This window comes from Manacus vitellinus, unplaced genomic scaffold (genome assembly GCF_001715985.3).
Source record: "Manacus vitellinus isolate BGI_N305 unplaced genomic scaffold, ASM171598v3 scaffold_20_pilon, whole genome shotgun sequence".
Lineage (NCBI taxonomy): Eukaryota > Metazoa > Chordata > Aves > Passeriformes > Pipridae > Manacus > Manacus vitellinus.
In genome coordinates this window covers 1,982,897-1,997,378 of record NW_021939471.1, presented here as the reverse complement: position 1 = coordinate 1,997,378, position 14,482 = coordinate 1,982,897, and the positions used below count along the sequence as shown (strand labels likewise).

Genomic DNA, 14,482 nt, shown 5'->3' with positions numbered 1-14,482 from the left:
TATGGATTCAATAGGATTAATCATATAATTCAAGGGACACATGATTTTAAATATCCAGCCGATTCATGCTCATATGGACTGAAAGATCCACTCTGTTAGCTATCAGTCCTATAGAAGGGTGGGGTGTTTCCAAAGAAAAGAATATATAATAATTAACTGAAACCCTGAACTTCCACCTTTTGGTGCAATCTATTCTATAATTTCCATTCCAGACTACACAAAAAGTGTGTTTGCTTAGCTAATAAAATCATTTAGCCAAGCAACCCCCTTGCTTGGGGTTCAGACAAATTTCCTCTGGTTCATGCCTCTAGGTAAGCCCTGTTATCTGCAGCAAGCTATCTCTGCATGCCAAACACATCTATTAAACCACAGTAGTTCAGTCACTGTTACCTTGATGCTCAACAGCCTGGGACCTGTCCTTGAGAAACTCCAGTGATCAGCAGACATATTGCAAAACTTCAATTTGCCTTTCAAAGTCTTCACCACTTTGCAAGCTGTCAAAATTCTTGTCATCTTGAAAGCTGCTGATGGGTAACTAAAGTTTAAAGAACACAAGAGAAAACAAAAATCTGCTTGTATGTGTTTCTTCAAGATGTGGTGCTGGCAATATGCTCTTGCAGATCTCAGGGAAAGAGAACAGAGGCCCAGCAGGTGTGCTGGAATGACTGTACAGCACTGCCCCAGACCTTCCCATTTATTCTGCCATTAAAAGTCCCAGGTGCAGCCCCACCTCTGCCCACCCCTCTTCAGAGCAGTGCTTGCTTAGGCATCCTTGCAACACTTCTCTTCAGGCTGGTCTCTGAGTGCTGTCAGAGGGTTTGCAACACAGGCCAAACACCAGCTAGAAGATAGCAAAGCCTGCTGGAGAAATCACCCCAAGATTACAAGAGTGACAGAGCAAGGGGGAATGGGTTCAAATTGAAAGACAGTAGGTTTAGATTAGGTATTGAGAAAAAAATTCTTTCCTGTGAGGGTGGTGAGGCCCTGGCACAGGTTGCCCAGGTCAGCTGTGGCTGCCCCATCCCTGGCAGTGTCCAAGGCCAGGCTGGACGGGGCTCTGACCAACCTGGTGTAGTGGAAGGTGTTCCTGCCCACAGCAGGGGGGTGCAACGAGATGATCTTCAAGGTTGCCTTACAACCCAAACCATTCTGTGATTCCTAACTGCACAGGAGCCAGGCTGTTCATGGTGTGCTTTTGAGTGCTCTCCACACTGGCTAGTGGGACAGCCTGTGGCTGCTACAAGCACACTTGTACTAAAAGGAGTGAAGTGGGAAGACCAAATTCTGTGGAAAGGCATAGACTTTTTATTCTGTCTTCGGAGAGCATGCAGTCAACAGAAGCACTAAAGTGTTCCAAAGTGCTGCCCCTACTCAAATAAATGAAATATGAAAGAAAAGTAAATTTTTCGACAGGCAAAATAAATGGCTGCAAAAGAAAATCATCTTTTGGTAACATTTCAGTGGCCAACAGCTGAAATAAGGTGAAATGTTCCATATGTTATCTCCTAACTGATTACAGACCTTTGTGACTATTATGTATTTCCTATAACTCTACACTACACTCTTCATAAAGAATCATGCTCATTACCCAGGGATGAAAATGCCTAAGACAAAAGCTGTGGGAGAAGCATGCCCATTTATTATTCTTCAAGAACTAAAATGGCAAGGCATCTTTTGAAACCCAGGCAATCAAAGCCTCAGTTGGCTCAGAGCCATAAAAACAATAGAGATATACATACAGACGGTTTTTGTGCAGCTGGACACATTCTGATGTAAAGGATTTTTCTAATCACTGAGAGTAATAATCATGACTTCTTTGTATACAGTGATTTGAGATTAGTCTAAATTGACACCAGTACCACATAAAAATATTTCCTGTGCAGCTCATGATAGCACCAGGTTGAATAAAAGACAGAGAAGAGAGGGCAATGGGTTTGGGTATCCTGTGTGATTTTTTGGAGACCTGGGTGAGAAACACATGGGAAAGGGCTGAATCCAGATAATTGAAAGAGATGGACAGAGATAGGGTGGAAGATAGACCGGGTGTATAGGAACTCACTGCTTTAACATGGGCTTTACAGGTGTGCAGAGCTGGGAGAAGTAAACCAACAGTGTTCCTGATAACTTCAGTGTGGTTTAGGAAAGACAGAACCATTTTTCCTACAAGAAGATACCTAACCATCAGTCTGATACGTAGGAGCTTGAGAGACTGGGATTTCAGACAAGCAAAAAAAAAATAAATACAAGGGACTGGGAAACGTTTTTGTTAGTTGTTCCTCTATTTGCTTGGCTCTAGCCTGTAGTGATCCAGAAAGCAAAGACATGCTTATAGGTGAATTTTTGGATTGCACTTGAGTTTCAGTGCAGCTGCTGATGGATCTAGCTAAAAGCCCACCCATTCCTTTTACCACAAGGCCATTCATGAACACTGGGCATAAGGAATGAGCAGAAAACAGACCATGGTTTTTGACAGAGTGGGATCTTGCAGGTGCAAACAGCTGCAAAACCACATCATGAACTGTGTTCAGCGTATCGGGGATCTGCAGGACATACACAGATCTAATGTGGCAGCCGTATATTAAGGATTAAATGCTATATGGGTGAACCACAGGCAAAAAACTGCTTTCCCAAGGATGCTCCATTGACTGCTGCTGTAGATTTGACCCTGCTGTCTTCCTTTTTTCCATCTTTGTTTTATTGCCCAAATTGATTAGGCCCAACTCAGACCATCTGACATTAGGAAGCTTATGCCTGCAGTATAAGAACCACCTGCCTTCTTAAAGCCTCCCCCATGATGAAGGAACTTCCCTCTGCCAAAACCAGGGGAAAACAGCTAACCTATTTGTTTCACTGCCAACATGCTAAAAAGAGGTTGACACTGTTGACACTTTAAGGCCAGAAAATATATCAGGTATTCCCTAGAGAAGCCTCAGTTCAGAAAAACCTGTCAACACACAAACAAGCCTTCTGTGGTTTGGACAAATTTTAAGTATGCTCTTCCTTTAACATAAAGACCAGAAGAGGTAGAATCAAGAAAAAATTGAATCAATAAGGAAAAAGAAACCAACCACAGAGTAGCAGAAAAAGAGAAGAGACCAATGGTTTTAAGGAGATACAACCACGATGCCTGAGCTTCAAATTTGCCTACCAGTACATGACTCACAATATCGTCGCCTATTCAGGAAAGAAAGTTTGGGCAGGGGCTCTGGAGAAAAGGACATGTATCAGAAAAATCAGGAATGTAAAGCCATGAAGGCAGAAGATTCACTCAGGCAAGCACAGTTCAAATGCTGGGGAGGAAGGGAAGAACAACTCTGGCTTCCTTATCATGTCTTATGTGTTTAGAGAAAGGTACAGTGCCTTTTGTTTTATATTCACTTACACCATCGTACACAGAGAGGGAGCAGGACAAGGAGAGTAAAGTGGTCATTAAAATGAGGAGCTTTTTCTTACTGTTTACAAGTGCAAAACACCAGAAACAGAATTCATTACACAATCCCACTGTACTGTAAAAATCAAACAAAATCAGCAGTCTGTGGACAAATTCCCAAGGCCAAGAGATTCAAAGAAAGCTAAGTGCCTGCATTTGCAGAGGCTTAAAACAAACTGCATGATCTTCAGAAGAGAAGTGCTCAGAGCATTTGGGGCCCTGCTTTGGTGCCCCAGAACTGGCACCCCAAAATGGAAACTCATTTGTCACAGCTGGGAAGCTCTGCTATGAAGCAACCAAGCGATGCAGGATTTTTCATTTCAAGTTGTCTGTAAATAGCACAAGATAGTTCCGTTCTTGCTCAAAAGACAAGAGATCAGGGCCAATTTGTGGGCACGTTGGGTTAGATTCACATCAGTGCAAGTCCCAAGTAACTGCTTCCATCTCAGTGGAGCTCCAGTGGCATAAGTCTCCCAAGGTTTGGGATCAGTGTATGAAGCAGCCTGTGTGAATTGATTGGACTCTTTCTTGTAGCTGAGATCAGAGAAGAATTTTTTTCCCCCCATATCTCCTTCAGGTGCTTTTGGAAATCTCTCATGGCATCTGTCAAGCTGCACCTGATTTCTGACCACCCTGTCTTGTCTCCCCTAAATCACATTTGAAAAATATTGACTGGAAAAGCAGAATAATCGAAAGTTGCAGCAAAACTGAGATTCTCTGCTGCCACAGGGAAGAGAAAAATATTCTCCTTCATCCATACAGCCCACAGAAAAGCCCTCAAAGTGATTTGGAAAACTCTCTTCCATTGCAAGGCAAGCTCCACTTGCTTCCCAAGAAACTTATAAGGAAGAGTTTCGAAAGCATCTGAAAAATATTAAGATTTGCCATACATTTTCTAATCAGGTGTTAGTTTATCAAGCAAGATCACCGGAGAGCTAGACAACAATTTATGATCACAGCTTACTATTAACCACTTTATCAAACCCAGCTACCTCAGAGACCATAACCTACTTTGTTTGCAGTACGTAGTGGGGGAATAAGCTGAAGTTCTCTTGTTTACATGCAGATGAACTAACAGCATCCAGACATGCCCCATCACCCAGTCCTCTTGGGTTTCTGCAGGAGAGAAATCAAGCCCAGTTACACTTTCAGATATGTTGTTTTGAGTCGCTCTCAGATCAAATCAAGCATTTCAAGCAAACCCCACAATGTTTAGAAAGCATGGTAACTGTGATTCAAAGTGAGAAAAGCTGAGAATTTCAAAACTAAGGGTGACCTTCACCTGAGTATATGGAGAGAAACTGAAAGGAATAAGAATCAAATGTAAGTCTTACACCTCTCCTGAATTCTGTTATTTAAGCCACAGCCAGAACATGTTTTTTTTTTCCACAGAGTTTGTTCTATTTTAGAAGAGGTTTGGGGAAAAGGGTATTTTAAATTTTAAGGGAGCAGTTCATAGCAGATCTTCAGATTTGGCTACTGCATTTTGTTCCAGCCTTACTAACTCATGTGATTGTGACAGGAATGATTCAAATATAAACCTGGATGATTTATTTTTTTAGATGGAAAAATTCCAAGTGTCAAGGCAAGAACAAGAACTAGAAATGGACTGCTCCTAGCTGCCCACTGTGCCCTTACAGGTGTACTCTTGCTTGCAGCTTGTTTTCCATCCAACTCAGTGCCTTCCTGAGATGCAAACTGCCCAGTCCTCTTTGGTTCCAAGTCCTTTCTACACCTGTGACTTAGCTTTTTGCTCTCTGTTTCCTTCCACAGTTTCTCTGCATGAGTAACATTCTCCCAGTTCCTTGACATGACTCTCCAACTCACCATGCTCCTGAAAGCTGCTTTCCCTTCAGCACACTTCAGAGGACAGAACTCACCGTCCCTGTCTACAGAAGTTCAGCTTTCCCCATTCCTAGTCACTCCATTGTTTCCACTGTTCATTTCACTGACCACTTCACTTGACAGAGTTTCCAAAAATCTGCTCTTTCAGTTGCAAGTGTCTCTGAGAAACGTCCTCCTGTTGAAGAAAACCAGCTATTGAGTAATATGGTTGAGTAAAAACTGGCAGGGAGAACATCTGGAAAAATTTAACTCACAGCATTCATAGCGATGGCAAGTTCATATCAGGGCAGTTACATGATCAGATGCTTCATTTCTTTTTGGCCTTTTTCTATCTTCATGCTCTTTTTTTTTTTTTTGGTTAATCCCCTCTCCCTACTACCCAAAGACTCGGCTAAACAGGGAGAAAATACAAGGACAGCTTCATCTGCTTCCAAAGATAAAGCTGCAAAGAGTTTAACGATAGCTATAACTGGATTGTAGAAGTCAGCCTGAAAAGCAGAAATACTTCTTGTCCTTACATCTTTTCCCTTTGTTTTCATATACTTTTCTACTTGATTTTGTCCTGCAAGGACAGATTGCGACTGCCCCTTGCACTAAAAATGGCAAGAATCCTACCAAACCTTAACTATTTCCTGCAGAAGGGAATAATCAATATGAAAAACAGTATGAAATCTGCATTTAACAGTACAATGAAATCTTATTCCTAAGTCCCAACCCTGCAGTCCTCACTCATGGAAAACTAGTGTTTCTGGGTGAGAGGAGAACACACAGATCTGAGCCCTGAGCCAAAAACACAACGTGCTTTGAATAAAATGCACAAATTTCATCTTGGTGGGCTTGAGATACAAAATTCCAAAATACAGGCTATTCTCCTCATGGTCTTTGGCTGACAAAAGCCCAATCCAGAGAAAACATGGATACATTCATACTTTTGGATGGAAAACACATTACCTATAACTTGAAACATCTTCCTGAATCTGACTGAATGTCACTTTTTGGGGGGAGTCCAGACAAACAAAAAAGTATAAAGAAATATTTTAAAAGGAGTTGCTAAAAATCTGATTTTATTAAGTACTGCAAGTAGTTATTTGCACTACTGCAGAACTTTTTTAAAAAGAAATATATTTTTCCTCTTTTAAATTAAAATTTTCCTTCTGATTTTTTTGTTTTCAAATGCAAACTGAAAAGCAAATTTCAGTGAACACAATAAATGAAGACTTTAATTTTGATATTGTAATTGGAATGGCAAAAAGCATCAGACTCAAACTGAGATGCAGTTTCTTTTTTTTGTTTTTTTTTTTGGGTTTTTTTCAAGAATATTAGTTCAGTCTGGCTGACAGCTAAGAGCAATTCAGTTCTTCAAGGTAAATATCTTACTCTGGAAACAGACCCTCAAGCCCCACACACAGTTTCATAGAACAAAAGAAACATTCCTCAAAACAACTGAAGTATCCAGGGGTGGTAGCAAATCCCAGAGGGATGCAGGATAGAAAAGTGTTCACTATCAATCAACAGCCTCTGTGACAATTTCAATTAACGTCCTACATGCTAGTTTTAAAAGCTAATACAGACTTTTCATCTTGTAAAATAAAAACACTCTTAACAAAATAATTGAAAATCTCAAACAAGACAATGTGAAAGAACTTTAAAAAAAAAAAAAGGCAACCTTATTTTTTATTCTGAATTGTCTAACTTGGCACCTCACTTCTTTTTCAAATTTTATCTATAAGCTGTAATCGAGACAGCCTTTTGACCAGTAAAGTTTATAAAATGCTTAGCAACAAGTCTGTTACATATCTATTCCCAGGCTCGAGAAAATCAATTTTCAAGGAGTTTATAGTTTTTTCTGAGGCTTGAGCAGCTCAGGGTACACTCCTCTGCTGTCTGGGATATGGAGCCCATGATTCACCCAAACTTGACAAAGATAAGGCTCTTATCTTCAGCAAGAGAAAAAGAATCAACACCCCGAAGATGGGTCAAATTTCATTGCCACTGGGATTAGCAGCTCCTCTTGGATCAGCTGACTTGGAAGAAACCTTTGCAGTGTCTGGAAGAGACTGACATTACTCCAAAAGGCCGACTGCAGAAAGCCCTTAGTTGGCTAAAACTGGAATCAGCAGAGGAGCGCTGCCCAAGGGCAATAATGACAGCCCAAAGTGCAGTTTGCTCCACCTCAGACACAATTCTTATTTTCGTGGTGATGCAACCAAGGGAGACTGGCCCCAGGAATCTCAGAGCTACCTGACAGGAGTCTGACTTCAGTCAGGAGCTGAACTCTATTTACTGGAAGATGTTTGAAGGCAGAAAGATTTCTCATTCCCTGACATTTTCTAAAAAGACATTTTTAGAAATGGGGACCAGGGTTAGGAGTCATTTTTTTTCCCTTGTGATTCCATAGACTCATACCTTTCACTGGCTTGTAGCCACGGATCACAAAAAAGACCAAACAGGTTTTACAAAAAGTGCTACAGAAATAGTTTACAGAGTTTAAAAATAACATGACCTTACAATGCAAGATTAGCTACATTTGTTCAAGATTTGGCATTTTTCTTTGACTTGATTCCTTTTTTTCCCAGTTAACTATAACTTCACTAAAATAAAAAAATCCTATGACCGTATAATTGTCATGGACATTTTGACCTGGGATAGACCATTTGGTCCAGCCTTTCCTCCTTGGGGAGGGCTGCTCTTGGCCAGACCCATCACACACCACCATGCAGTTTGTGATTTCAGGCCAACGACCAGGGAGACCCAGAAGGGAAGTAAGGAACTGAGTAGAGATAGAAAGCATCCATCAGAAGAGACAAGCACCACATCAGAAAGGCATGTTATAGGACTTATATATTTTCCTGGAATGACATGTACTCACAGCCAGGCATTCTGAAATTTGATTCGCAGGAACTGCCACTGGTGGGACACCTAGCTGGACTAAAACAAAGCCCAGATTAAACAGGCTTATTGTTCACAGCATACTACTAGGTCAGGACTAAAGCTACCCTCATCTTGAGCAAAAAGCAGCTCCACTGAAATGGTAGAACACATGACCAGTCCTTGAGCATTTGGGTAGTGTGATCTCCCAGTCCTATTCAACCAAGCTTGTCCTGAGCAAGAAGTACCCCACTAATAATATTCTCTAGTGCTAGCTGTTCCTGGTTTTGGTGGGAGGGAGTTACTTAACGTGTCCTTGGCCTTTCACCTTATATACAGCATCCCTAATCATTCAGTATTTTCCTTGTTGCTTTATGCCTGGTGCTCCAGATCAGAAGGATTTGCAAAATTCTTTTGTTGTTTTCTTCCCCTCGCTCCTACTTTCTTCTTTTTTCTCCTGTGGTTACCCTGGGGAGAAAAAAAAATAAAAAGCTTTGGCTGTTGAACACAGGGCTATACACTGAAGCATTTGTTTTAACTTACAGATATGTATCAGGCAAAGACATGCCTGAGAATGAAGATCTCTCTTTAAAGTGCACAGAAAAGTCTTGCTATATGGATCTGTAATGTCATTTAGCTGGGATGGGGGAGAAGGGACATGATTTTGACTGACTAAAGAACATTTTTAGGGCTGGAGAGCAAAGAGGTTTGAAGAAGTAATTGATGCTGTCAGGACTTTAACCTGAGAACTCCAGCACTGTCTGTTCAGATAGTATTGCTAAAACAGTGAGGAAGCTTTATGAGTGAGTCAGTTATAAACTATATCATGCTCCATGGGGATGACAGACACTAGATAAGGTTTTATACCTGGCCATACATAGAATGACAGAATGGGTCAGGTTGGAGGGGACCACAGAGGGTTACCTGATCCAACCTCCCTGCTCAAGCAGGGTCATCCCAGAGCACATGGCACAGGATTGCATCCAGACTGTTCCCGTTCCCCTGTTCTCTCCAGTGAGAGAGACTCCACACCCTCTCTGGGCAGCCTGATCCTGTGCTCGGTCACCCCACAGTAAAGAAGTTCTTCCTTGTGTTCAGGTGGAACTTCCTGTGCATCAGTTCCTGCCTGTTACCTCCTGTGCTGTTGCTCAGCACCACCAAGCAGAGCCTGGTCCATCCCCTGACATCCCCTCGAAGGTACTGATAGACATCAATGAGGTTCCCTCTCAGTCATCTCTTCTAGAGGCTGAACAGGCTCCTTCAGATTTTCCTCCTAAGAGAGATGCTCCAGTCCCTTAATCATCTCCATAGCCCTCCACTGGATCTGCTCCAGGAGCTCCATGTCTCTGTTGTCCCAGGGAGCCCAGAACTGCATTCCAGATGTGGCCTCATTGGGACTGAATAAAGGGGCAGGATCACCTTCCTCAACCTGCTGGCAAAGCTATTCCTAATGCCCCCCAGGATACCATTGACCTTCCTGGCCCCCAGGACACACTGCACAGCTTGTTGTCCATGAGGACCTCCAGGGCCTTCTCCACAGAGCTGCTTCCTAGCAGGTCAGCCCCCAGCCTGTACTGGTGGCTGGGGGTAATACATACTGCTGTACTTCAACAAATACAGCCCTTCACATCAGCATTTTCCTTAGCAAAATTCCCAGAAATAGGCTCCTCTCCACAACAACCTAAAGAGAGTCTGTACTTTGGAGCATGGGCTTTTATTGCCCACCTTAAAAGAGGGCACACAGCCCTGGCTGACATGAGTGGGACCAGCGCAGAGGCTTTGGGTGCAATCAGCTTGCCTTCCCCCTGAAGATATTCTGCAGTGTAATGTCCCCATCACTCATTTCACTCTGACACCAAAAAATGTTCAGCAGGATTTAAATTAATCATCCCATGGGAAGAAATCACTATATGTCCAAAGGCAGAAGGGTCCTAGTTCTTCCATTTGAAGAAGACAGGATCTCAAATACTGAACCATTTTGCCACTTTCAGCTTCAGGAAAGACAAAGCACATGATCACTGAGGAAAACTAGGGAGCCCCTGTTCACACTGATAAGGCCAAGGTAACACAAAATGCTTTTTGTTTTTTTTTTCTAATCTCCCTCTGTGAGAACACAAGCAGTAACCACAGAGCTGGAGACACCAAAAAGGCCTGTCTGGGTAATGCTCTGACAATTGCCCTCTGAACTTACTAGGATTGAGTTCCTTGCACTGCCCAAGTCAGGAGTGACATCAGAAGAAGAAAACAAACACCCACATCTGTGGGCTTAGTCCCATAAGTGTCAAAGCTGGGGCCTGAATATATTAAATATATGCGGGTATCTTTATGCTGCCTGCAACTAAGAGCCCTAAACACAGAGTTTAGTGCTGAGATAGTTAACTTCATGAACAGATGTGGTCATAATTATATCAGATTTTAGTAAAATGAGCAATCAAATTGTAAAGCAGAGTAGTACAAAGGTAGCTTGTTCACCTTCCTATACTGATTAAATTAATTTAAATACTCAGTTTTCCATCATTATCCACTACCATAAATTAAAAAAAAATCAATTCTATTCATTTATTTTCACTTCCTATAGATTCCATCATGCTACAATCTATTATAACCAAACCAACCATAAACTACCACATCCATTGCAATGAAATTGCACTAACCTGACAAAAATCCACATGAGCTAAGTACAACTGAGAAGTTTTCATTTCATTACTCTGATCACAGAGGTCTCAATGACAGCTTGTGCTTTGGAGACCACAGTAAATATGAGGAGTTGACTTATATAGGCCCTACATAGTCAAGAAGAGCTTTAGTTTGTCATTTCTGACTTGAGGGAGGAAATACAGATTGAAAAATACAGAATACTGATACAGTGGAAAAAGAATATCAGCTGGTAGGCAGGGTTGTAGGGATACCATCCCCAGAAGAGTGCTCTACAGAAGTGTTACCACGGAGTCAGCCAGTCATGCATTCCTGTAATTACATTTAACCTTTCCAGATAGCCAAATTCTCTCTCTCCTTCCCTTCTGACCCTAACAATCCACCTACAGCTGCAGCACACTCAGAAGCATGCTTTGAAGAGTCCGGATGCTCATTTTGGGTAGCATAGGTCTGATTTCCAGCAAGAATAGCAGAAGAAATTGGTCTCAAGCCATGACTTTGGAAAATACTCAAACTTTTTATTTTGCTGATTCCTGTGAAGCTTAAAGCCTTCATCCATACAAATTCCAGGCTTTGCCCCAGCCATCCTCCTCCCCTGACCATTACCACAACACCTCATCCTGGCAAATACAGGTTTTTTCATCAGACTTTGCCCCTACCTAGTACATTTATCTGTGAGATCCAGCAGGCAGAAGAGCCATGCTGATACAATGCGAATGCTTCCAGTTTTCTGTTTGCCACCATCCTTTCATTATCAGCTCTCTACAACAGATGGACTGTAATTTCACAGGCACCAGAAGTGTCAATAATTGCTTGGGAGAGGCAGAAAAGGCTGCTGCTTCAGTAGCAAGAACCCAGAGGGAAAAATAAAGGCAGAATATTGTGGAAGAAATATGGAGACCTGTGTTCAAGCATCAGCCTAGTACCAGTTATGACTATGGCTGGAGCTGGGGCAATTCAGACTGCTTTCTGTTGCCAATTCTGCTTTTTGTCCAGGAAAATGGGTTCCATGAGATGCAGCTAAAGACGTGAATAAATCTGTTTCAAGCTACTATGTTCCTTCTGTTGGGACAGCACCCATTTTGATAGCCACTATGCTCTCTAGTAAAGGTGCCTAAAAGCATTTCTATCCGTCCTGCCATTCAGCTAACATATACTCTCTCCAGATTTGCAAAGGATCACATGGGGAACCGAGATCAATTTAATCTTTTCATTGCTTGCATTCCCCTGAAAAAGTCACAATGCAATCCATTTTAGGCTTCTCCAAAAGGCAAATAAACAATAACTGAAAAACATCGAAGCAAAATAAGGAATGAGAAATTCTTTATCTTTTGACAGTCATCAGCTTACAAGCTCACCACACTGGATATGCTGTGGTGTTATGCATTTCCTTTTCCCACCCTCCACTTGCCTTAAATAATACATAGGAAAGATAGTAAGACACGAGAGTGAGAATGTAGTGAAAAAACTGCCTCTTTGCTTTGAGCAACATTATGAGTTGGCAAAATATTTTCAATCCTTAACGGCCAAGCTTTGAAAAGCGCTTCTGAAACGAAAAACAGGGCAAAATATCTAAAATGCAAGAAGAGCAGGAAACTCTCCGGCACACAGCAAGCTCTGTTCCTGTGTTACAGGCAGCAACCCATCAAGAGATGTCACTCTCTGGAGAACAAAGTGTGGCACCATCTCCTGGCACGGCCAGCATGGCTTGTGGCTGAGCAACAGGCAGCTGTGCTGGCCCTGTGTCAGCCGGGATGAGTCCTCCTTTCGTAATCCTCAGTACACCACCTCTGTTTCTCCAGAGAAAAATAAACCCTGCAGGGTTAGGGACACGTCCAGAGCATGAAACAGTGTTCTTAGGTCCACATCCAAGCCTGCCTTTCTGCAGTGTTTTAGTCAGGGGCAGCCCTTTCCCTGGGGACAGCGAGGTCCAGTCTCAGCGGAGCTGTACGCGGAAAAGCCCTGCTGATCCAATTTCTTTTTGTGCTGTGCCTAAACCTCAGGATTGCTACGTGTGTTTCTCCAAGGAGCTCTGGCCTGATGCACGGAACCACCGCTCTCTGCTGCTTACTCACGCAGCAAACATCCCCCGCCCCGCACCGACAAGGGCACGGCTGCCTCCGCGGAGCGCGGAGCAGAGCCGGGCTCCTCCCTCTTCTTCCTTGTGTGACAGAGTCATCTAGTGGCTGAGCCCTGAACGATCGACTAAAGCCACCACGCTGCATTTAGAGACGTGTAATAGCTTAAACGGGATGCAGCTGCTGCTACCGACACTGGAGACAGGTCGCTACAGAGCTGTTCGCCTATTAACTGCTCCGCTCAGGTTCACATGCCTTAAAGCAAAATATAAGCACGCGGTACCAGGCACACCAGCCCCGAGGAAATCCTCTCAGACAAATAAATACATAAAATAAAAAATAATAAAAAAAAAATTTAGAATTTAAAAAATAAAAAAAATGAAGGGTTGGACTTCGTCTCCCTGCCTTGAATGCAAAGTTGACATGATTGAAATTCACTAAACAAGCAACAGCTGACTGAAAAAGGAATCGAATAATTGGGATTCCCTCTTTTCTGTTTTTTTCTCACCATCTCCTGAAACAATTTATTTTTTTTTCTTTGAGCTATGACTTTACATATTGTAATAAAAAATGGGCATATGGATAGCAAAGGGGAGCTGGGCCCAGTGACAGCAGTTACTCTGCAGGCAGCAAGGCCTGGGTGCAGAAATACAGCACACAAGGACAACAGAGCCCAGTGAATGCTCCTTGGTACCTGTATATGGATACACGGTATGTGGGTGGCTCTAAAGGGTGACACTGCCCTAGAACAATGGCAGGGAGATCCCCAATGCCAGGGCAGCACAGCTACATTGCATTTGGGATGAAAAACACTGCTCAGGCCATTGAGTCCCAGGGACCTTACCTCTTCTCGAGGAGTATGTGGCTCAGACAGCACAAGTAAGATGCAGCAGCTCAGCAAGGTAGAGCAAGGAAGGGCCCCTGACCCCCATCCAGGCCTGGTCCCAACCCAAGTGAGGAACTTCTGCTGCTGGAAGGGAGCAGGACTCAACACATGCTCCTTGCACTGACTCTCTGTCACCAGCTGGACACCACACCCACATGGTGCCTGTCCCCTCAAGACTTCAAAATCCTCGGGGGCTGGTGCAAGGGGCCCTAAACCCACAGGGCCTGCCAGTCCTATGGGGCCAGCTGAACCAAACCCCACAGGGCCAGCTACGTGAAACCTCTAAATCCCACGAGGCTCCCTAAACCCGACAATGCCATCTGTTCAGAGCCCTAAATCCCACAGGGCTCCCTAAATCAGACAGAGACAGATACATGGGACCCTTAGCCCCACAGTGCAATCTAAACCCCACAGACCCAGATGCAAGCATCCTTAAATTCCATAGCGCTCCCTAAAGCACACGGGCGGAGCAGCAATGGGCCATCAAACCCCACAGGGCCAGCTGCAAGGGACCTTAAACTCCAAACGGGCCCCTCAATCACACAGAGCCTGCTGCAACACGCGGCAGGGCCAGCTGCAGCGTGCTTTAAACCCTACGGAGCCAACCAGAAAAGGGCCCACACGCTCCAGCCGGCCGGCGGCAATGAGCCCCTTCCCCCCGGGGCGGGAAGGGGAAGGGACGAGCAGCGGCAGCGCCACCGCCGCCTTCCGGGGCGGAGC

At 43.5% G+C, this 14,482-nt stretch overlaps 2 protein-coding genes across 5 annotated transcripts in view; one reads left to right on the top strand and one right to left on the bottom strand.

Moving 5' to 3' along the window:
- CPS1 (carbamoyl-phosphate synthase 1) overlaps positions 1-14,482 on the bottom strand; it is a 162,099-nt gene that overhangs the window by 84,097 nt on the left and 63,520 nt on the right. For 2 of the 4 annotated variants that reach the window (XM_008928470.3, XM_018071919.2), the window contains exons 1-4: positions 13,721-13,739; positions 8,472-8,611; positions 4,442-4,546; positions 391-535 (exon numbers count right to left, since the gene is read on the bottom strand). In XM_008928470.3, the coding sequence (XP_008926718.3) occupies positions 391-535; positions 4,442-4,546; positions 8,472-8,485 (264 nt within the window). In that variant the 5' untranslated portion in view covers positions 8,486-8,611; positions 13,721-13,739. Of the gene's footprint in view, positions 1-390; positions 536-4,441; positions 4,547-8,471; positions 8,612-13,720; positions 13,740-14,482 lie in introns of those variants that run through there. The other 2 variants (XM_029959481.1, XM_029959482.1) reach the window with 2 other exon arrangements.
- The window catches only part of LANCL1 (LanC like 1), an 18,985-nt gene continuing 18,130 nt past the window's right edge, over positions 13,628-14,482 (top strand). The window contains exon 1 of the mRNA XM_029959590.1: positions 13,628-13,733. Coding sequence (XP_029815450.1) covers positions 13,628-13,733 — 106 coding nt within the window. The remainder of the gene's footprint in view (positions 13,734-14,482) is intronic.